Source organism: Juglans regia, chromosome 4 (genome assembly GCF_001411555.2).
Source record: "Juglans regia cultivar Chandler chromosome 4, Walnut 2.0, whole genome shotgun sequence".
NCBI lineage: Eukaryota > Viridiplantae > Streptophyta > Magnoliopsida > Fagales > Juglandaceae > Juglans > Juglans regia.
In genome coordinates this window covers 11,384,000-11,408,408 of record NC_049904.1, presented here as the reverse complement: position 1 = coordinate 11,408,408, position 24,409 = coordinate 11,384,000, and the positions used below count along the sequence as shown (strand labels likewise).

General features: G+C 35.8%; 2 protein-coding genes across 3 annotated transcripts; one reads left to right on the top strand and one right to left on the bottom strand.

The window, feature by feature from the left end:
- The first annotated feature begins 8,877 nt into the window (after positions 1 to 8,877).
- Positions 8,878 to 11,487, top strand: LOC108997902. Its single transcript, XM_018974287.2, has 5 exons — positions 8,878 to 10,021; positions 10,067 to 10,161; positions 10,257 to 10,400; positions 10,505 to 10,729; positions 10,816 to 11,487. The coding sequence occupies exons 1-5, from the start codon at positions 8,878 to 8,880 to the stop codon at positions 11,485 to 11,487; spliced, it is 2,280 nt and encodes a 759-aa protein (XP_018829832.2).
- A 3,936-nt stretch (positions 11,488 to 15,423) lies between these two features.
- Positions 15,424 to 23,468, bottom strand: LOC108997931 (beta-glucosidase BoGH3B-like). Of its 2 annotated transcripts, none has more exons than XM_018974309.2 (10): positions 23,327 to 23,468; positions 19,972 to 20,209; positions 19,649 to 19,853; positions 18,627 to 18,717; positions 18,391 to 18,536; positions 17,071 to 17,314; positions 16,878 to 16,982; positions 16,591 to 16,773; positions 16,304 to 16,508; positions 15,424 to 16,179 (listed from the first exon to the last, which is right to left on the bottom strand). In XM_018974309.2, the coding sequence occupies exons 2-10, from the start codon at positions 20,189 to 20,191 to the stop codon at positions 15,692 to 15,694; spliced, it is 1,887 nt and encodes a 628-aa protein (XP_018829854.1). In that variant the 5' UTR covers positions 20,192 to 20,209; positions 23,327 to 23,468; the 3' UTR covers positions 15,424 to 15,691. The 2 variants fall into 2 exon arrangements, with proteins under 2 accessions (XP_018829854.1, XP_018829856.1); XM_018974311.2 differs by having other exon boundaries at positions 19,972 to 20,194; positions 23,327 to 23,430.
- Between the last annotated feature and the right edge of the window lie 941 nt (positions 23,469 to 24,409).

Below are 24,409 nucleotides of genomic sequence, written 5' to 3'. Positions count from 1 at the left end.
GGCAGGGGCATCGTCAGAATTTTCATAGAAAATGGTAGATTTGTGTTGGACAGCAACTGATCGACCGGAGAAGATGTTCCTATCTTCTTGGCCATCTCCTCATATTTGTTCATCAAGCTACGTACGTCATGGTGCAATTTCTTCACTTCCTCATTCTCTTGATGGCCTTTTCCCGTACTATTTGCCTCCATCTCTATCCTGTCAGCCTAATTGGGTGTCGCATCCTCGCATAACGGCCTATTCCTTGACTTAAGAGTCTCATTTTCCTTACACAAGGAATCCACCTTCGTGGTAAGCTTCTTTATCATTTCCTCCATTTCCGCAATCTTCTCCTCCATGTTTTGTAAAGTTTCTCCCTGATCTCTAGTTGCCTAAGACCAAGTAGTGATGGGCATATGAAAAGCACGTAAAGTGTGAGACTTAACAAATCCCACAGATAGTGCCAACTGTTCTGGACGTGTTTCACCACCACTACCTCACGATCACCTGCAACCAAAGTGTAGAGAGCATGGGGGTCCGAGGGAACGCATCCGATGCCTAAGTCAGTAATTTGAGGATAACAATAATAATAACAATAATTCAATCCCTTTACTTACTTGAGTTTTTCCTTTATATAGAGTTCCATGAGTTATCTTTGTTCCCTTATTGGATAGTGGTTATCCTTTATTTGAATTCAAATTTAGAGATGAGGATTCATCTCTTAGCAAATTTGAATAATAACCTCCTTCATCTTTTGCCATCAACTGGATAGCTATCCCGTCAGTATTGGCTTATCAAGTCATTATTGGCCATGGGTTGGGCTCTCTTTGTGCTTGGCTGGACCTCTCAGTCATGATATGGGTTTTAGTCGTTTGATAAGGGCCCAGGTCCATTTCAGGGGTTAACCGGTCGGGATCCTCTCCACTTTCTTTACATTAGACCATTTCATTTGATGACTAAGGTCTCGTCTGAAGAATGAGATGAGATGAAAAATTTGTAAATAGTAATGAAATAATTTGAATTAAGATGTTTTATTGGGTTTTGGAAAATGAAAGAAAAAAACTGAATAAAAATATTATAAAATTAAAATATTTTTATCATATAATTTCTTAATATTATTTTTGTTTTGAAATTTGAAAAAGTTGAATTATTTTGTATTTTGTGTGAAAATTTAGAAAAGTTGTAATAGTTAATGATTATATAAAAAAATTAAAAAATTAAAATTAAAATGTATTTATATTTAAGTGATGTTGAGGAATAAAAGAATGAAAATTTTCAAATCAGATGAGATGATTTGTGTTCTCAAACAAGACATAAGAGTTCATGTAGTTCGATCGAACTTACTAAACTTAATTTTGCTACCCAAATATAGGGAAATTTGATCTTTTGTATTCATTTCTTCAATAATTAATTATAGGGTAACGCTAGATAGAGGCTTAGGGTGCCCATGATTAAAAAAAAAATAACTTTTTTATGTGAATTTTAAAATTTGTCATCTTTTAAAAGAAAAGTGCAAAACTTACACATCCTATAATTGTATTAATTATTTCCCTTAATTCTATGCCTTATAAAATTATAAGAGCTATCAAGAATTAATACTCGTTAAGAAACAAAATTTAAAAACTAATTGCTGCTCAATCTTCATTTTGTCATTCAATTTGGACATTTTAGTAAATAATTCTACTTAGTGTCTCACACACCACACACCATATCTCTTTTAATTTTTTTTTTCCCATAACATATATGAAGTGTATGGATGATGAATAGAATAATTCAATTAATTTAATAAAAATAAAATAAAAAAATTAAAATAAATACAATGTATGGAGTGAGATTCTGAGTAGCATAACCCAAAAGATTTCATGGTTTGAAAAATAAATTAGAGATTTGCTAAATTGATATGGACAAAGCAGGAGGAAGTTTCTAACTCGATAAATATTCGTAAGTAAAATGTAGCTAGGAGGAAGTCCTATCGCCGACCAATGAGTTGCCTTTCTTGGAACCATTTTTTTCCTTTTTTTCTTTTGGATGTGTTTAAAAGATAAAAATAAAAAATCATGTATAATGTGTGAAGAGGGATGCTACTCATCATTACACATAAGGGTGTTCATTCGAGTTCCAGACCAAGTATCCGGGTATACCCGGCCCGAAACACGAGTATCAAACCCGGGCTGGGTTCGGCCTCGATATACCCTGGCCGGAACCCGGATGATCCGGATTTTTACAACCCATAAATCCGGATTCCGGATTTCAATCGGGATTTTTTTTTTAATACCCTTTAGTATTTAATATTTTTCAACAAAAACAAAATGCTAAAAAGCTTTTTTTTTTTTAATCTAATAGCCTATATTCTAGTACAATTGTTCTAAGAAAAAATGTTGACAAACATATTTTTATATTTAAAACAATTATTGCCTTTTTAGCTAAATGCATCTTAAAAAATAATTCAATATTTATCATGTAAAATGCATGCAATAATGCAATAATGCAATTCACTACATATTAAATTACATTACATTACAAAACAAAAAATTACAACATATAAAATTAAAAAAATATAAAAATTACATATCAAAAGTGAATTATAAAATTACATATCAAAATTACATGCAATAACATAAACTTCTTATGTATTGAGTGAAGGCCTGAAATCTCCTTTCCTAGCAACATTAAATCCTGCCAAATAAAAAACAAAAGAAATACAGTATATTATTTCAACAAATAGTATTAATTGAATTCAAGCAATAAGCAAAAACTTGTATAACTCATGTTGAACTAAATGCAACTTAAATTCATGTTGAAATGATTCCACTGCGTTATTTGTTCATCTGGTTCTGGTGATGTTGTGTTGATGATCATGAAGATTATGATGGTTTCTTAGAATATCTGGGTCCATATGCTTCTCTTATTTTTTCTTCCATTTTCTTCCATAAAATCTTTAAGGTGAGTTTGAAAAATAGTGTACTTTTATATAAGCCCCTTTTATGGAATCAAATAAAAAACTATCAGAAAAACTATCAAAAACCGCCATCAGGAACAGAGTTTGTAAATGATTGGAGGACGGGATTACGCGTGTAGCTGTAAAGCTGTATATTTGTAAATGATTGAGATTTTATGTATAAATGAATTATTTAATATGTCATCCCATAAATTGTTGTCATGCACATTTATCGTCTTTAATAAATTGTGTCATGATGTCACGTTGTTCTGTTTGAAAATGAGACTATTGTTGGTGCGTGTGTTTCACAACCCCAAGTCGAGATGGGGCATTATCTCGGTGGAGCTCTTCTGGTCACTCAGGAGCATAACAGACTGACATGACATCCCCTGAGTTGTCACAGGGTGACGACAGGAACGGACGAAACGGTAACACTCTCGTACCGATTCCGTCACCTTTTGGCTGGTGAGGTTAGAGGATGCTTGGCCATGTATTCGCTGGGCACAGAACTGGGCATCGCTCGTTACGAAGTCTCATGCACGGACGTTACCCGTGGTGTGACGATGAAAGCCAGGTCGTGCAGACGGTCCATAGGGGAGATCGTGATGCATGCTTAATAAATAATGGTTATGATTGGACCAAAAATGAAATTTTTGGCATGAGTGGTTAAAAATGGCATTTTTGGAAAAAAGAAAATGTGGTGCTGTTTTATGCGATATATGTCCGTATGGGGAAGCGTGATTATTTATGTATCTCTTGGATGTTATTTTGGTTAATTACTTGTTGAGATGTCATAATCTCATTATGGTGTTTTACCCTACAGTTCCGTCTTATGGTGCCATAGAGTCTAACGTAGAGCCTGAGTATGAACCTAAGGGATCAGCTCCGCCGGAGGTTTGAGTTGTTGAGATATTGTTCAGCGCTATGGGATTTGTTTCCTTTATGTTATTTCATGTCTTTACTTTATCTGTCAGATGACTGTATAATTCTTGTAAAGTTATTTTATTATTTTTGAACAAATTCTGGTACTTAATAAAGAAAGACCTTTTTATTCTCCGTTGCGAATATTATTTTTTGTACACTTATTGCATGTTGTACACACTCTGAGCACTGGTCGTTGGGGTGCGTGATCTGTGTGGTCATCATCCCGGTGTCACGAACTCCACAAAAATATCACATGGGGGTCGAGGGCGCCACATTAATTAGACAGTATCCCCTCACACTATATAAATATATTTACTGTAATAAAAACCAAATTATATTTTCTGCCAAAAATATCTTCCTACCAGATGTAAAGGGAAAAACTACACGATAATCCAAACAAGTCTGTTATAAGAAAATGGGTTCAACATCATCTAAAACTTATGCCCACGATCCAGATTTCACAAACCCAGTCCAGATCTTATAAGGAATTTAGGAGACTATGGTTATGGATATTTTCACTCATCTCCCTTCTAGGTCTCACAAATCTAGATCTAATCCATAAAAAACACTACACAAATATTACTCCAATCAAACGTTCACATAAAAAAAAAAAAACCCAAAATCAATAAAGAGAACAAAAACCCAGACGCAGAAAACAAGCCAAGAGCAGAAAAAAAAAAATAGTAGATCTAGCAAAAATAACAGTATATAATAGACCCAAATAAATAAATAAAAACCCCACGTTTAAAAACAAACCCAAAATAGACCCTAATCCTTTCCCACATGCTTACAAATCTAAAACACTATCAAAAAATACAAATTTGGAAGTGTAAAGCATGGGTTTCAGGAATATTTCCCAAAAAAGGAAATATGAACCTTCGGTTTGTCAAGAAGAACTAACCTAGAGATAGTATTTCACAACCCAAATCGAAATAATAGCACCAATACAGAGAGAGAGTATGTGAAATGGAGGAAAACTAACCTTGGGTTGTAGAAGTCGACAACGGAGCGAAAAAGTAGAAGACAACGGCCACGAGGAATAGATCTTCGATCGGCAGAGGAAGAGTGACAGGAGTTAGGGTTTCAGCACGAGAGAGAAAGAGAGAGAGAAGAAGACGACGGAGCGAAGAGAGAGAGAGGGGGGCTGTGGCCAGAAGATGGAGTCCATAATGGGTTTCGACCCTTTTGAATATTTGATCATGCGAAATTTCTTTTTAACCCAGGTATTGGGTTCGGGTTTTAAATCCGATACCCGGCCTGGCTATATCCGGGTTTAGTCATCCGGGTACCGACCGAGATTAAATCAGGGCCGAAATCCATAACCGGAACCGGAGGTTTCGGTTATCCGGGTTTTGGACCAGGTCGAGAAAAAATCCAACCTGGATGAACAGTCTTAATTCCACACTACACACTTTACATATTTTTAAATTATTTTTTATTTTTATTATTTTTTATTTTATTTTATTCTTGTTAAACTAATTGAATTGTTCTATTTATCATCCATACACTACATACTTGTTATAGAAAAAATGAAAAAAAAATTAAAATAAATATAGTATATGATGTGTAAAAATGATAAGTAAAATTATTATATTCCAAAACTCATGAAAAAATGTCAATCAAAAGTAAGTTCATGTTTCTAGTCTGGCTGTGCAGTCCATAGATTTTTTAAAAAGTGTGGTGCTACTCAACTCCCTTCTTAACAACCTGTGCCTGAATGACTTGGAGAGTAATATACGATTAAAAAAAAAATCTTCTTTCCTCGTATTACCTTCTCTAAATCATCTATCTTAAATCCTACACCTCTCCCTCGTAACTACTTCTGCAAATACAAAGCATTGGGTAATCTGTGACCCGGTCAATCGTTGGCGAGCAATCTAAAATTCTAAAAGAAAGGTCCATAGTCGGTAGCAGCACATCATCTCTATCGACACATGTTATACATCGGTTGTGGCAACCGGGGTGCAGACGACAGCATGATGGTACTAAGATGTTCGGACGAAGAGATGAGAAATTGTTATTTAAACAGCCCGTCATAAATTCAACGTATAAATTTCTTTGAATTTTAGGAACTTTGTAAAGATTTTCATTTCGTGAAAATTTGAAAAATCTTTACAAATCAATCAATTGCATAGGTTTTAATCTGTCAGTATAATCAATTTTACTACTTATTATTATGCGAGAAATTGATTTTATTTATTTTAAGTACGTAGAAGTGTTAGAATAAAAAAAGGTTTGTATTTTCTCTCGAGTTAGAGTAGAGTCTCTCAGGTTGGGCTTCCTTGCCTGAAGAGTTGGAGATGGCTGAAGACTTGACAAAGCTATGGGAAGGTTTTAGCCTTACTGAGCAGGAAAGGTCAGGAGTCAAGGTGGATTCATCCACCCTTCACAAAGCGAAGGAAAAAGGAAGGTCCTGTTTACTAGCCATGGTCATTGTAGACAAAGTTATCAACCGAGAAGCTTTCAAGATGACCATGTCTAAGATATGGAACACATCAGGCTGGATAGAATTCTCCGACATGGGTGAGAACAAATTTTTGTTAAAATTTCAAAAGTGTGAGGACAGGCAGAAGATTATCCAAAGAAGGCCTTGGTCCTTTGATAGATGGTTGGTGTGCCTTCAAGATTTTGATAGTGATTTATCTTTGAATGCCATCCCTTTTCAAAAGGAAGTTTTCTAGATGCAAATTCATAACATGCCTCTTGCTTGTATGACAAAAGAGGTAGGCATGAAGGTTGGGGAGTGTGCAGAGAAAGTGGTGGATATTATTGCTGATCAATGGGGGATTGGATGGGGGAAATTCATGAGACTCAAAGTGGAAGTGGATATCTCCAAAGCTTTGGTGAGAGGTACTTTTTTAAATTATGATGGTCTCCAAATATGGCTGCAATTCAAGTATGAAAGACTACCATCTTTTTGCTTTAAGTGTGGTGTTATCAAACACATTAATAAGTTATGTCCAAAACTGCCAACTGTTAGAAGAGAGGAGGGTGATACTCATCAATATGGCCCCTGGCTACGTGCTGCTGCTACTCCTTTTAATAAGTTTAATCAAAAGAGGTATGGAGGGAGAGATGATAGGGCTGAACAGACTACTGGAACACCATGGCAGAATGGGCACTGTGGTGAGGATGATGACTCAAAAGGAAAGGATCACATGCAGGAGGATTCTCAGGAAGTCAATAAGGAAAATAGCACTCATAAGGAAAGTGGTTTTATTTTGTCAAAGGAGAATCATGTGAAGGAAGGAGAGGAAGATATGGGGGTCATTAAGGAGGGAATGGGAGGGCTGGGAAAGGAAACTTTATTTCAAATGAAGGAGTTACCTTTGGATAATGGGGTCAAACTTTCCAAATTAGATCGAGTCTCTAATAAGGAAAAGGTTTTTTTAAGGCTTCAGTTTCTGATCGAGATCAGCAAAAGACCAAAGCTAGTGCTATCTCAACAGATTCCACTCTGGCATCACACATTAATGATCTAGATCAGTTTTTGACTGAACAGCCTCAATTGTTGGAAAATTCAAAAAAATGAGTTAGTTGGAAAAGAAGAGCTCAAGACAAATTTTATGTTGAGCATGCTACTGAAAGGAAGGAGAAGCTGCAAAATTATGATGAGAGGAAAAAGAGGGTGGGAAGTGAACAGGCTGAGGCTTCTGAGTTATGTGGGAATAAGAAACAAAAGAAAGATCATGGGGTGGAAATGGAGACTTTTGTTAAAGATTTGGTGGTGGCTGATTTTCAACCCCACCAACAGCAATGAGTTGTCTAAGTTGGAACTGCTGAGGGCTTGGGAACCCTCGGACAGTTAGAGAACTTCACTTTTTGGTGAAGACTAAGGTCCCAAGTTTTGTTTTCCTGATGGAAACAAAAATGTAAAAGATCCAAGGTTGAGAAAATCAAGAGGTTGCTGAATATGGAAAACAGTTTTGTGGTGGATTGTAAAGGCTTAAGTGGTGGTCTAGCTTTCTTATGGAAGGAGGATGTGGATGCAGTTCTGGTGTCTTACAATATGCAGCATATTTCCTTGGAGGTAAAGGATTCAATAAAAGAGAAGACATGGATCTTAACTGGCTTTTATGGAAACCCTATTACTGCTAACAGGAAAGGTAGTTGGCAGTTGCTTAGAAAGTTGAAACCAGAAAATGGTGTGGGTTGGCTTTGTGTTGGGGATTTTAATGAAATTCTCAGCACTAATGAACAAGTTGGAGGGCCTCTAAGACCCTGTGGTCAGATGGAATGCTTTCGTGAGGCACTGGAGGACTGTGATCTTAGTGATATGGGGTATGTGGGGAACAAGTTTACCTGGTCTAACAATCGTGGTGGGACTGAATTCACTAAAGAAAGGCTAGACAGAGCCTTCTGCAACCCTCAATGGGCTGTATGGAACACTGTAGTAGTGATCCTTTCATTAACTGCACTCAATTTAGATCACTACCCTATTTTCATCACCAATAGAAATCATCAACAAGGTGTAGGAAGTCATACCAAAATTTTCAGATATGAGGTGAGTTGGCGTCAAAGAGAGGAGTGTAACAAGTTAATTGTTGATGAGTGGAAGAGACCTAGTTTAGCTTCTAGCTGAGCTATTCTGCTGAAGGTTTGAAGAGGTGCCAATTTAAACTACAACAGTGGAGTAAACAGGCTGTGAGTAATACCAAGAAAGAAATACAACAAAAAATGGATCATCTCAACTTACTACAGCAGTGCAATCAAGGAGACAAGCATGACAGCATAAAAGGCTTGAAAATTGAGATTGAAAAAGTGTTGGAAGAGGAGAATCTAAAATGGAAACAAAGAGCAAAACAAAGATGGCTTAAAGAAGGTGACAGGAACACGAAGTATTTCCACCAGTGTGCTTCTCAAAGGAGAAAAGTCAATAGAATCAGCAAACTTATTGATGACAGAGATCAAGAAGTTACCAATGCATCTGCAATTTGCCAGCAGTTTCAAGCTTTTTTCCAGGAGCTTTTCACCATTGTAACCCTCAAAACATTGATGGGTGTTTGGCAGCCACCAATCCCATAGTCACAAATGAAATGAACCAAGCTTTGTTGAGGCCCTACTATGCTCAGGAGGTTGAAGAAGCTTTGTTTCAAATGGATGGCTTGAGCTCACCTGGACCTGATGGCTTTCTAGCAGCCTTTTATCAACAAAACTGGGATATGGTGGGGAGCCAGGTCAGTGAATCAGTTCTGTATGTGCTTAATTCAAAAGGCAACTTGGATGTTATTAATAATACTTTCATTGCTTTAATCCCAAAAAAGAAGAACTGTACTAAAGTTTCTGATTTCAGGCCAATATCTCTTTGTAATGTTTTATATAAGATTATCTCCAAAACCTTAGCCAGCAGGCTTAAGAAAATTCTGCCTAGCATCATTTCTCAGAACCAATCAGCTTTCATTCCTGGAAGGGTTATCTCTGATAATGTAATAGTTGCATTTGAGGCTTTGCATTCTATGAATTGTAAAATGGCAGGAAGAGAAGGGTATATGGCAATGAAGCTTGACATAAGCAAAGCATATGATAGGGTTGAGTGGTCTTTTCTAAGAGCTGCTTTATGTAAAATAGGGTTTGATTTTGCTTGGGTAGAGTTGGTGATGAGATGTGTGGAATCAGTGTCCTACTCCATTTTAGTTAATGGTGTCCCTCAAAGTGAGTTTAGACCTTCAAGGGGCATTAGACAAGGTGATCCATTATCACCTTATCTCTTCATAATGTGTGCTGAAGCTTTGGGCTCTATGATCAGTAAAGGGGTAGAAGAGGGAGTCATCTCAGGAGTGCCTTTTGCAAGGGGTAGAATCAGAATTTCCCACCTATTTTTTGCTGATGACAGTTTGTTATTTTGCAAAGCAAATGCTATGGAATGGGGTAAGCTGCACAATATCCTGAAAATTTATGAGGAAGCCTTAGGTCAAAGATTGAATCTTGAAAAAACTTCAATACAATTCAGTAGAAACACTGCTAAGGCAACTCAAGATTTCATCCTTAGCATTGCAGGAGTGAGGTCCTCAATGGCTTATGAGAAGTATCTTGGTTTACCAACTGTTGTTGGCAAAGCAAGAGAGAAATCATTCAGAGATATTCTGGATCGAGTCAGAATGAGGTTCAGCAATCAAAGGGTTAAATTCTTGTCTCAAGCAGGAAATGAAATATTCATCAAGGCCTCCCAACTTATAGCATGTCTGTTTTTATACTACCTGCCAAACTTCTTCGAAATTTAAACAGCATTATGCACAACTTTTGGTGGAGGCAGCATGAGGCAGAAAGAAAGATCCATTGGGTGGCTTGGAGCAAAATGGGAAGATCTAAGGCTGAAGGAGGTTTGGGTTTTCGAGACTTGGAAGGTTTTAACCTTGCACTTCTAGCAAAACAAGTTTGGAGAGTGATTCATAATCCCTTTTCTCTAGTTTCACAGGTTCTAAGAGCCAAGTACTTCCAAGAGACTTCCTTTATGAATGCAAAGTTGGGTCAGAAACCATCATATATATGGAGGAGTATGCTGAAGGCAAGGAACCTGATTGATGCAGGCTCTTTTTGGAGAATTGGCTCTGGTGATAAGGTCAGAATTTGGGGAGACAAATGGCTACCTAAGACCTACCATCTGCAGTTAAAAGCCCAATATCCCATCTTGATGGCAATGCTAAAGTTCAAGAACTGTTAAAGCCAGGGGAAAAGAGATGGAATATGGAGTTTGTGGAGCACATCTTTTGCAAAGAAGATGCAGATATCATTGCTCAAATTCCAATCAGCTCATCCACTAGTCCTGACCAACTGATATGGAAAGGAACCTCTTCAGGTCTTTTCATAGTCAAAAGCGCATACCATCTGCACCAAGAGATGAACCAAGCTCTTAAAGGGCAACCATCGAGCAGTCATAATTTAAAGGAGGTTTGGAAAACTCTCTGGCAGCTACAAGTTACACCAGGAGAGAAAGTTTTTCTATGGAGAGCTGTTTAAATGCACTTCCAACTCAGTCAAATCTTTTTAAAAGGAAGATTGTTGCACATCCAAAGTGTCCAATTTGCGAGTTAGAGGAAGAGACAGTAGCACATGCTTTATGGGATTGTGAGTCAGCAAGAGATGTTTGGAGCCAATGTACTAAGAGCATTCAGAAAAGGCATTTCTCTCATATGGATTTTTTGGAGATTTTCGAAGCTATTGCAAAAGGAATGAGTTTTGAGTGCATACAGGAATTTGTTATGGTTGCTAAGCAGATTTGGTGGAGGAGAAATGAGTTTATTTTTAACCAAAGGTTTAGACATCCTAATCAAGTTGCCATGGTTGCAAATCAAAACATAAGAATGATGAAGGACTTGGAAATGCAGAAAAATGACTCCTCAGCTCTTAGTAACAGCAACTTAGTTATTTGGCAACCACCTCCTATTCCTTTTTACAAGCTTAATTGGGATGCAGCTGTGGACAAAATCAGAGCTAAAGTTGGTATTGGTATAGTAGTCAGAGATTGTGAAGGAAGAATAATAGCAACTATGAGAAGAAAACAAAGCCTTCTTCCCCTTCCTTCTCTGGCTGAAGCATATGGGCCACTCTTAGCAGTGGAATTTGCACTGGATCTTGGTTTAACAAAGACTATCTTTGAAGGGGACTCTCTTCAAACTGTCCAAGCTTTGAAGAAAGAGGAGGATTAACTGTCCAGTTTTGGAATGTATGTCTCTGAAGCCAAGATGAAACTTAGAAATTTTGATTCTTGGAATGTCACTCATGTCAAAAGAAGTGGAAATGTGATGGCTCATGTTTTGGCTCATGTATTTTAGATCTGATTTAATGGAACAAGCTCTTAAGCTTCCTTTAAAAAAAAAACGATTTGCACTTTGAGATAAGTATCATTATTTAGGATTTTACAGTATAAAGTTTATTTTCATTTTTTTGGAGTGAATTGTAGCCTTAGTGTTAGCACCTAGACCAGTATTTTCAAAATCACAGTATTGAATGTCCAAATTAGGTTAGAGAAGTTTTATTTGGACACTTGGCAAGATCTTAGCCAAACTTGGTGAATAGTATTGGACACTTGGTACAAAGAGGAACGATGAGACGGAAAATGTGAAGGAAATCAAACTTTGTAATCATGCCACCTAAGCAAAACTCTATTCTATCCAATAGTCCAATTTGTGCCAAACAAAAAAGAGTTTCAAACCTTCCGAAATCGTAAACACTTTGAATCCAACTAAAATCCTAAAAGCTTGATGAAAATCGAAATCCCAAAATTTGCCTTCAAACCCTAATTGAACCTGATTTTGGCCTAATGTTTAATCACTTGATTAATGTTGTGTTTGGTTCCTTGACCGAATGTTGTTCGATTCGGATTTAGACCTCTTCTAACATCCAAACATCCAACTTTTAAATCACTAAACTCATCTCAACTCAAAACATTTTTACACGTGGGACCAACTACCTTTTTCAACTCAACACCTCTTTACATGTGGGACCCACAACCTTTTTCAACTTTTCATAAATACATCTAAACTCATCTTAGGTGGACCCCACAGAACTCACTCCACCATCTCAATTCCCTACTATTCATATTCATAGAAAACTCAATTTAGCGCAACTCTGCTTAACATCCAAACGCAGCCTAACACCCAAATTGATGTTATTACATTCTTATTTATTCTTTTAAACCTTGGTAATTTTATTGAACCAAAAAAAATTAGATTTGAGATTGATAGCAATCTAAACCCCATCGAAACACTAAGTGAGTTTGGTTACCAAACTCATCTCAACTCATCATTACAACTTTTTCAAATTCCAATACAAAATATAATAAACAATTCAACTTTTTCAAATCCCAAAATAATAATAATATTAAAAAATAATATTCTAACAATATTTTATCATCTCAACTCAACTCAACTCAACTCACTTCAACATCCAAACACAACCTTATGAAAATTCATTCAGTTAAAGCCCATGAAATTGAGCCACCAAGGCAAGGCTTGTGGAGAAAGCTTCCCCCTACCATGGCAGTCCTATCACAGCCCAAATAAGTCTCAACAAATGCTTGATGGGAAGGCCAAGAGCCACCTCACCCCTCCCTCTCACACAGCAGCCGCTAGCAAAAAACCATGGATTGGTTTTGGTTGATACCCACCCCATCACTCAAAGTGTCTTTCATACACCTCATATCCCTCCTACAGATGTTTAAAAGTCATTAATGCCCATTCCCCTTGCATTTGGTCACTTTCCAACCCTTTTGAAGAGAGAACCTTGGACAGTTTTTCTGGCTTACTTTACTCAACTTTTTTGAAGTTGCATTAAGTGTTTTCTTGTGATGCCCCAGTCCCAGCTTGAGATTGAACTGTGACTGAAACGTTAGGACATGTAACACAAGGCTACATACCCCTTATATATGATAGTTAAGATGCAATGCACCTATTGATATCTAACAGTATGCAGTATATCGCAGTGGAAATTCTACTTAGGTCAAATAAATAAGACAAAAATCATGGTACTAAAGCATGTAAATCTCAAAACAGAAATTTTCATAATAGTCATCAAAAGACTTAATTGTTTCAAAAGAAACTCTCAAAACGTGGGACCATTACATCAAGTGTCATCAAAATAAGTCATTCATCAAAAAGGGTCCTATAACATGAGTCATTTAGTGAGGCCGGTCCTACTTGGCCTTTTCCTAATTCAAAACCCTCCTCAGTTGCTCAAAAAGCTGCAACACTTCAATGATGAATTAGTCAGCAATTTCCAATCTTTCCAAAATAGACGACTTCTGAGAGATCTCGCGTCTCTCTAGAGACTCCTTAGGGATCTGGGGAGCTAGTCTTTTGCGTTTCTCCATTACTATCATCTTGAGTTCCTGTCACAACTTCTGTCATTCTGAGTATAAATTACAATAGTGAGATTGGAGAAATCTCAATAAGTAAACAAATAACATGTAACAGATATCGTAAGCATACGTAAGCAAACTTGAAATGAATGCATGGACATGAGACTTTATGTATGCATTTGACATTTTCAAAAATAATGTGTACATCATAGCTTTTATAACCCTTTTCTTTCATAAAATATTTTTTCGTCATTTTCATACTTGTTCATTTAACATACTTGTGAGCTAAGGTTCTTTTTCATATATCATAGCATAACTTTGAGCTCAAGGTCTTTCTTTAACTTTTAACTTATAAATGGATACCTCATGGCTCACATATGTACCATGTGTTCCCCACTAGTTACCGCATCAACCATTGGCCCACTTAGACCAAGGTGACTACATCTTACTTTTAATCAGTCATATTACGGCAGTTCGCTTTCTGCCTTCACCGTAGAGCATCCACTACCTTTAGGTATAACCCTGCTCCAGTATTATTTTCTTTTAGGAGTCATTCGAGTTCGACCGACTGTACTTCGTTGACCTAGGGGTTATCACTCTATTTTAGACACTCCTGAGTGGACAGGGGAGCTTGTGGCGCCCTCAGCCCCCACTTGGGATTGGACTATGATTGAAACACTGAGACATATAACACAAGGCTACACACTTCTCGTAGATGACAGATTGCTATGCACCTAAGTACACTAGCAGTATGCAATAATATAGCAGCGGAAAAATAGTAAAAGTCAGATTATCTAAGCAATGGGATAAGCAATTGCAAAACACATGGCACCTTTACTAACAAAATACCCCAACACTGTCCATTTCCAAAAGCATGCATCATAAAATATATAGCATCCCAAAAGCATAGAGTATATTTTAATCTCCCAAAACACGGGACCTTCTCAAAACATTGTTCCTCAAAAGTTGAGATTTAAACCATAAGTTTTTTTTTTCTTCTTTCCACAAAATATCTTAAGTTCCCATTTTCTTCAAGAGGGCTCGGCTTTCACGCATTTCTCTAAGGTCCTATCCTTGTAACACCTTGTGCTAAGGTGTGTTTGCCAATGTTTCTAGATGGTGCCGCTTGTCGTTTCGTTAGACTAGCTACACTCAACAACACATATAGCTATTTTTTACCAAACTAATGGAGTGACTCTCATCTTTACCTTTCATTCGTACTTTTATTGGTGGTGTGTCCCCCCTTTGCACTGGCGTAGTCCTTAGCCTAGTTTTGACACTCTAGGTATAGGCTGGCTGAATTTCCTCTCTCTCTCTCCACCCACGTGCTCCATGATTTTTAATATACAGGGTCTTCTATGTCTACAAAAAGCAAATTGCGTGTCAAATAATATTATTATTATATATCGATTTATGTTATTAGCTTCTAAATAATATATAAGATGTAGATCTAGATTCAAATCCAGTGAGTCAACTGGCACCCATTTTGTAAATTGTATTTATTAAATTAGTGATTAATCAACTGGATATTACACGCAATCCACCTACACTGTATGTAAACAAAAGATTCACCGATGAAGGGGGATATATACATGAAAGTCTGTAAATTAAGCCCATGTAAGTCATTAGAAGCTGTTCGAAGAAGGAGAGTATTGAGAAAATAGGTCTTGAGCTCCCCCATCCTCCATGCACCATCCTCAAATGAAATAACAGGAAACCTTTGTGTTTCTTTGACAAACATTTTAGAGTTACACGCTGAATAGAAGGGAATGCAAATCTAATCAAGTGCAGGAATGCTCATCCTAATTGGCATTAGCAGAATCATTAGATAAAGTTTCATCATACGATTATGGTCCTTCTTATGGAGTATCCACAGAGGACACCTCAAGAACATAGAAATTTACTATTGTGAATTATGGGGTACTACATTATAATTAATCGTTCTATTTGAAACAATCGATAATCAAAGTCCCATTGAGTGGAACTTATTTGTTTGGCACCATAACAAATGTAATTATGTCCTGGAACTACATGAAAGTCCCCGGAATCATTTCCTAATTAGCCTTGGCAGGGTTCGTGGTGAGACCAAATCCAAATGGGAAGAGGGGGTCATAATGTGAGTCCCCCACATTCATTGGAAGCTGATCAACGGTCTTGAACCAAGTGCGTGGAAGCTTGCCGGTGAAACCATAATCACCAAATAAAACATCAGCGACTCCTTGGCCTTCAGTTCCTGGAAGCCACGCAGCAACCAGGGCATCGATTGAGGAAACATATGGCTGGATCACAACAGGACGGCCGGAGATAACGACAACAACACACTTCACAGCCCCGCAGACATTCATTATGGTGCTTGGGCCAGGGTCGGGGATTGTCAAATTCAAGCTGTCGCCAAAAGTCTCTGCATATGGGAGTTCTCCTACTACAACAATGGCATAGGAGAATTTGTTGGACTTGACATAATCGGCATCAGGCTGCTCCTTGTAGACTACTTCGGTCTTTGGATCAACAGTATTTTCAATGGCTTTGAGGATTGTGGTACCTGCTCATGAGAAGGTTCAGGTTCATGCAAAAGGGTGAATTTTTCTTTTTCTTTTTTCTTTTTATGTACCAGGTGCATGTTAATAATAGATCATCTAAAACGATGAGTTTGAGTTTCAATGTACCACTAGTAAGGTTGTTGCCACTTAGTCCTTGCCATTCTATTGTCCACCCACCACATTGGTAACCTAAATTGTCAGCATGGCTGCCAGCAACAAGTATTTTTGATGCCTTCTTGGGAAGGGGTAGCAATGGCATGTCTGCAGATTCACCATTCTTCAACAACACCAGTGATCTCCTAACAGCTTCTCTAGCCAATTCTCTATGCTCCTTTAAAGTGCAGTGGCATAAATGGTGTAAGGATCTTTCTGTTGTTTGTGAGGGGTCAAATTAAACATAATGAGCTACTAACCTGACTTCCAAGCTGGTGGACGAGGCTGAAATCCGCCAATGGGTTCTCAAATAGGCCCATCACAAACTTGACACGCAAAATTCTCTTTACTGCATCATCAATTCTGCTCATAGGGATTATTTTATTCTTAACCTGGTACGTTAGACCGTCAATGAATTCTGTGTAGTTGTAGGGAATCATGACCTGCAATATGTCCATAGCAAACATAAGAACACTAAACTGCTAACATAATAGGTCACATTAACGTGAGTTTGACTAAGCAGTGACATAATAGGTCACTGACTAACCATGTCAATGCCAGCATGAATTCCTGTTTGGATAGAATATGAGTAGTTAGCATGAGGGGGAGAGGTGATTCTGTCGATACCCTGCCAATCTGAGATGACAAAACCCTGAAACAAGTACAAGATTCATATGTTGCTCCCAGATGCTCTTTTCAATCTGACAAATGGCATGAAAATTCATGAATTTCTTTTTTACCCGAAAACGGAGAGTGTTCTTCAAGAAGCCAGTGACAAGATCATAGTTAGCATGCATCTTAATCCCATTCCAGCTGGAGTATGAGACCATAATGGTTGCAACACCCTTGATGATGGAATTGTAATAGCCCGGCATGTGTATGCTGAGCAATTCATGTCTGTCTATCACCGTGTTGTTTTCATTTATGCCATTTGTTGTTCCACCATCACCCACATAGTGCTTAGCACAAGCTGCAACCTTGTATCTGTGCAAAAGAAAGCAAGAACAATTTGAAGTAACAGCTTAATAAGGTAAAGTTCTTTAGAGACTTTCTGGGAACCTGAGATGATCTTGTAAGTAAATCTAATTGGTAGTTTGGGGGTACACGATGTAAAAAGCATGATAGTTGGAGGGGGCTAAGTGTGTTTTCCCTAACAAAAGTGAGAGGAAGATTAATATGGATTAACTTTTATGAAATTATCATCATTTATCATCATGGTGAAGCCATTGGCAGACTTATGCACCAATTGCCTAAAGGTAAACCATATTTTGCAAAACACAAAATACTCAGATTACCCTCTTCATGTATTCCCCCTCCTAATAACCCAAAATGCCCAGTTCCCCAACCACCCCAAAATAAAAAAAAAAAAGAAGAAACAAATCCTGGAACACCATCTATATTATGATTATGAAAGACCAAACGAACTATATTAAATAATTGGGTCAGATCTCAAACTACAGAATCAGTAGTGGTCCTATTTTATACTTTTCTTGTTTCATTTATTTCTAAAATATTGCTCTTTTTTATTCTAGTTTCTTTGTAAACATGATTAGAGGATCCATGGTCCATACTCCATAACAATTGGTCCTCAACCCAATATATAGGTCCAAAGCTGTTACTTTCAAGTGACCAATTAAAAAAAGGTTTACATTTGGCCTTCCTAATTGACTATAGGTGTACCGGCACTGAGAGAGACAAGGGTGGATTTTACTGCAGACAAAACATGACAAGGATTTGGTATAGTTATATGATGCAATATAGACTAAAGAATGATTATGGACCAGCCTAAACTTCGGAGCTGACTCTAGAAAATGCATACCGTTCTCTAGAAAAATAACATATTTTCTTATAACGCAAGAATCCTACTTGCCAGTTTAGGATTTACCAAAAGCAATTGAATTCTACTTATGTAACTTTGTGAATTAAGATCCAATGATCATTATTAACTTCATTAAATTACCTAAACAAGTTGATCATTAGTTGATGTTCTGAACTATAAAAAAAATAATAATAAAAAGAAAGAAACATCTGAGTGAAAAGGTTCTTGCCAAGATTCTTACTTTCCAGCAACAAATGGAACACCCTTGTGAGAGTTAGTGGGTATGTCCCCTTGTAACCCTGGTACAATCTCTGTCATTGCCTGAACAATCTTGGGATCTTCGCTGTAGCTTTCATAGCACCGACCCCATCTAGGATCTCTACAAACCTGCACAGGCAGAACCATTTAGGACTCACAACTTCAGTTGAAGAGTCTGTCGTCCCGATAGCAAGCAGTGGATGGATTCAACTTAGTTACCGCTATACAAGGTGCAAAAACATATGGGATGCCTGTAGCTCTAACTTCAAGTGCAGTTGCAGCCCCAATCCTCTTAACAAGTTCAGGGTCTCTGGTCAATCAGAAGGAAGCTTGATCACAGGTGATACATTTTAATGATAAAATTGATTAAATAGACATCAATAGATTCTTATTGTTCATGGATTTCTGATATTGTAGTTTTTAGACAGACTAAAAGCCAGCAGTTAAGAAGACGAGAAACAAAAAGAAATCAAATGCCATGTTCTTTTCCTAGGTTCTTCAGTAATTAAGTAACTATAAAGACTAAAGACCAGCATTGAAACACAATGGGAAAAAAACTACCGTTGGCTTACATGCAATCATCCATCATAGGATTCAACAGTACATGCCAATGCATTTCCCTGTTCTTTCCTATGTTTGTGCTTTTAAGACAGACTATAATCAACACTTCTATAAATTCAATGGAATCAAATTATTGGTCAACCATGCCTTTTGCTTTGAGCATTTTTCTTCATCTTCAAATATGGATTTTGCATCTTCAGCCTCTAGTGAAAGCTACTAGCTCTTGATGTTGTCAAACTTCATACATCCAGCTTTACTTTAATTTTATTTAATTGCTGTTAGGTATACGTTATAACAATTTGTTTCATCTATAAAGCATTAAAATGAACAACTTCAACCAATATCAGCATCGACAATTTCCGAATGAAAATTACTGTCTAGGGAGCTATTTGAAACACATGGACAATAAAATGATTATTATAAGTAGCAATTTTATGGCAATGAAATTAATTCACAATTTATACAAAACTAGCCATTTACCAGTTATAGTTGAACAAAGAAGTTTTCCTCAATACTCAGTAATAAGACCAGGCCGAACAAACAAAGATGGAAATATTAATATTGGGAAACTCCTTGCCAAGGGCCTGTGCACCCTTGGATTAGTTGGCACGTTGTTCTTGGACACCCGGTACCAATAAAAGAAAAAGATGGAAATATTAATATCAGGTTGTTTTTCTTGCCTGGTAGCGCCAAGTCCAACATTGTGGGGAAAAATTGTTGCCTTGTAGACATTGTTGTGGCCATGAACAGCATCAATCCCATAAATCATTGGAATTCCAAGGCGAGTCGATAAAGAACCCTTTTGGTATTCATTCACCATGTTAATCCAAGTCTCTGCAGAAGCCTCCTTAGCTGGAACACTCCCTCCTCCACTTAAGATACTCCCTGCCAAAGGAAGTATTTTTCTTTTAAATGCTCGTTACCTACAAATGCGACATCTTTAACTTTGTTTTTCTTCCCTTGAAGTCAGATACAGAAAATAAATATGATAGGTGATTATTACCAATGAAGTACTTCTTCATCACCTCAGCTGATGCAACACTGCGGTCAATCTGCACCATTTGGCCAATCTTTTCCTCCAAAGTCATCCTGCCCATTAAATCCTTGATTCGAACATTCACTGGCTGTTTTGGGTCTTTATATTTCATGAATTCTGCTTCTATGAAGGCTGCCCAAAAACATAAGAGCAGAAGCCCCATCAAGGAAATGGGAGATCCCGCCATTTCCTGTTTGCAAAATGCCTTCATATTGTAACGAAGAAAAAATAATGAGGATCATAGCCAATAAGTTCCTCGAGTGTACCACATGGTCAATGTATGAAAGGATTAAAGATAAGTGCATAGCATCGGACCTTAAAAAAAAAAAAAAAAGATACATTTCAAGGTAAAACTTACAAATCACAAACTATGTCATATATTAATTAAATGATTAAGCTCACAATTTTCCGTTAGCTTAAATTTTACTGGATAATTGGCAATTTAGCAGGGTACTAAAGTAATGCTTCTGAACAAAAAACTCGGACAACAAATTGTATCTCCTTCCAATTAACTACTTCGTAGCTGGGTCCAGTCATTAGGCAGAAGTTTAATCCACACATGAGAGGGGAAGCGTTAGTATATTAATTATATGATCATACGCATCACTTCCAATTATTCTAATTAAGCTTTTGGGACACTCAGAAACTTAACAAACTAAGCTATGAAAAGTAACCACAAAAAAGAAATGAAAATGAAATAAAGAAAGGGAATATAGACAAGGGAACATTTCAATAAATGCTCCTAAGACAGAAGGCAGAAGTTGATGAAGTTAAAAGGATGTCATTAGAGAAAAGAAAACTAATTTCGAAATATAAACCAAATTTTGATACTAATGCAAAAAGCACGCGTATACGGTGCATCTGAAACATAAAGAGGTACATGGTGGATAGTGAAAGGAAAGTAGGAAAACCATGTAAACACGCATACCAGGAATATGATTCTCATAACTGCATTGGGTGTAATATCGGGTCAACAAATAATATGAGTACCCCCTTCCCCATTTTTCCCCTTTCATAGTCCATAAAAAAGTTGTCAAGTCTTCTAAACATTGGCCAGCCTCGTCAACATTTTAACTAAGAAAAATTCTACTCATCCCCACACACCACATTTTTTTTACTTTTTTTCTTACCAAATATATGGTATATGAATAATGAGGAGAAGTATTCAATAAGTTTAAGAAGAATAAAATCACAAAAAATTAAAAAATTAAAAAAAAAAGTATGAGTAGCCAAACTCATTTTGAAGGTATAGAGTCATTAGCTGGTTTTTTTTTTTTTTTAAAGGCTATGTTGCTTAGATAAATTTAAAAAATTATGTTTTTCCTTTTTTTTAATTGAGGGAGCATTTACGAGAGCCCATAGTTCCGCCCTTTTGGAAAAAAAAAAAAAATTAATACTTCAGCACTGAATTTCAGAAGATACCGCAATATGTAAAGTTTCAACTTAGAGAGTACTTGCCATCCCAACGATATTAAGCTTGTGTTTGGATGTTGAAGTGAGTTGAATTGAATTGAATTGAGATAATAAAATATTATTAGAATATTATTTATTATTATTATTATTATTTTAAGATTTAAAAAAATTGAATTGTTTATTATATTTTGTGTTGAGATTTGAAAAAATTATAATGATGAGTTGAGATGAGTTGAATTGTTTATTAAATTAAAAAATAATTTCAGAAGACGCATCCTCGTGTTGCGAATTGAATTTCATCTTTCAGGGCCTAGGAGGTGGTAACCTATCATTTCTCATCTTTTTTTTCATCTGAAAAGATGGAAAATAACTTAAGAGTGCTCCACAGCCCACGGGTAAATTACTCCATGTGCAGTATGCTCTCTCCACGTGCTCTTGTCAGGCTAGCATCATCACGTCTAATAATTAAGAGAAAAAAATTGTCGAAATGTCATCTCACATATTTTATATATTTTAATATTATTTATTATTATATCTTATTCTCGTTAAATTAATTAAATTATTTTACTTATAATTCATATACTATATATTTGTTATAAAAAAATAAAAATAAATATGATGTATGGTATATCAAGATGATAAATAGAATTATTTAAAATATTTTCAACGTTATTATCGAAAACTTTATAAATTATATTTTCTTATTTAATGATTAAGTGAAATGTTTTTTAGTAAACTTATAATTTTTAAATCTTTAAAGAGTTTATGAAAATATTTAAAAAAAATTTACAGAATTTTTGGTGACTTTCCTTATGTGCGTGTAGTATACCCAAAAATTAAAATCTAAAAGATTATAGTAAAATGTTTAATTTTTTTCTATTAAATTTTAAGGACAAAAAGCAGATCTCATTATCTCTCTCCCTCTATCGCATCCACGACAAGAAAATAAAAATATATTTAATTATAGTTTTTTCAAAAATAAAATAAAAATATTATTCTAAAAATTACATTTTATCATTTTAAATTACACTTGATCTATCATATTTTAAATGACTATTTATTAAGCAATATAATCAGTACAGATAAAAAAAAAATCATGAGAGATTAACTCAATAAATTAGAAAAATAATATTTATCTGAATTATGGCATCATTAATGAGCTTGTGCTATTAAAAACAGGCACAAAGTCGAAACCAAAAATGATATACCAGAAAAATAAAAAAATAAAAAAAAAAGGTCATGACATCTAAAAAGCTACCGACATATTTCAAATTAAACGTTGAGCAACGAAAACTCCAAAAACAGAGTTGAAGGAATATACATCGGGTAATATGATAATGAATCGCATGAATCCGATCGGGAATGAAACAGTGGAGAGTTGCTTCAAAGAGAGGAATCAAAGTATACTTTGGCCCAATAGAAAACAACATGATACGCACATCACATAGCAGTAGCAGTTTCCCCTTTTTTGTTCTCTTGCATTTTGCCATTTCATTGTCCAACAAAATAAATTGAAAAAAAAAAAGGGAAAAATACAAACGAAATGAAAATCAATTTAGGGGAAAATTACTGTCTAGGGAATGTGATCAACATCATGCTCACAAAATAAATTATAAGAATGTGTGCGGTTCCTGCGAAAATTTGATGGGAAGTAAAAGAAATTGAACTCCGAATCACACTGGTTTTACCGCTCTTTTGATTTCTATAAAAGAGACAAACTCATCAAAACTCAAATGAATGCTTTCCAATCTCCAGGGCACCCAGGAATTCAAGATAAGTACTATAAATCTTTACAGACATTTATCTCAGCAAACAAACAGAGCATCAAAGATTTTGCACACAGAAGAAGAACTAGAATCGTAGGTGTGAGAGAGATGGAGAAGGAAGAGAGAGAAGAGTTTCAACTTACAGATGTGTAAGAGAAAACTCAAATGGGAAAGCCACTGCGCGTCCGCTACTTCAGAGAGAGAGACAGAGAGAGACAGAGAGGTTAATTGATGGGAGCTGTAGTTTGGAGAAGAAAGCTGGATTGAGCTGGTATTTATAAAAATAAAAATAGTAAGTGTCTTCTTTTATTCCAGTGGAGAATAGCTATTTTAATATTTAAATTTTCAATTCTCAAATTATTAAATTTATTTTAATTTAAAAAAATTTTATACGTGAGATTCACAATATTTTTCAACTTAATACCTATTTATATATGATTTTATAACTTTTTTTAATTTTTCATAAATACATTTAAACTCATATTAACATTTAAATACATTTAAATTCATCTTAAATAGACTTCATAAAACTCACTTCACCGTCTCATCTCTTTACAATTAAAATTCAATTCAGCTTAACTTCAAAACCCAGCCTAAGATTGTTGACTATATATTCTTTCCGTCCTCCACAAACATATTGTTTATTCCACATAATGGTCTTTTTCCAAGAAGATTGCTAGAAATGACTTCCATATTGTATTCCAAATTAGATTTCAGTAAAGACCAAAACAACATTCTTCATGCAATGGTGCAAGGGAATCCACACAAGTATTGACTCCACCTATTTTTGTTACATAATTTAATCACTCACAACAATAATCTGAATATATAGATTCTATAATATGGTATTTGTTTTCACCACAAGCAAAAGACATTTAATAAATTAGGGAGTAGTGTTATTCTCTCTCAAAAACTATCAGATAAATAATATTTGTATTCATCTTCAATATATTAGGAAGAGAAAAGAAGATTATTAGATTTTTGAGATGAGTTGAGATTGATTGAGATGGTTTGTGAATAGTAGAATAAAAGTTGAATTATTTATTATATTTTGTGTGGAAATTTAAAAAAATTATTTTGAAATTTGAAAAAGTTGAATTGTTTATTATATTTTGTGTAGAAATTTGAAAAAGTTGTAATGATGAGATGAGATTAATTGAGGTGGGTTGAGATGTGTTACGAATACAAACGAGACCTTATTTTACAAGTCAAGTCTACTCTATTTA

Excerpts from the sequence above, each read along its gene's own strand:
- LOC108997931 (XM_018974309.2), bottom strand. The coding sequence starts at position 20,191 with ATGGCGGGATCTCCCATTTCCTTGATGGGGCTTCTGCTCTTATGTTTT. Across the intron at positions 19,854-19,971 it reads GATGAAGAAGTACTTCATTG|GGAGTATCTTAAGTGGAGGA; the intron begins GTAATAATCACC and ends TTCCTTTGGCAG. Across the intron at positions 18,718-19,648 it reads GTTGGACTTGGCGCTACCAG|AGACCCTGAACTTGTTAAGA; the intron begins GCAAGAAAAACA and ends CTGATTGACCAG.
- LOC108997902 (XM_018974287.2), top strand. The coding sequence starts at position 8,878 with ATGAACCAAGCTTTGTTGAGGCCCTACTATGCTCAGGAGGTTGAAGAA. Across the intron at positions 10,022-10,066 it reads GGCCTCCCAACTTATAGCAT|CATTATGCACAACTTTTGGT; the intron begins GTCTGTTTTTAT and ends AAATTTAAACAG. Across the intron at positions 10,730-10,815 it reads GCAGTCATAATTTAAAGGAG|TCAAATCTTTTTAAAAGGAA; the intron begins GTTTGGAAAACT and ends CTTCCAACTCAG.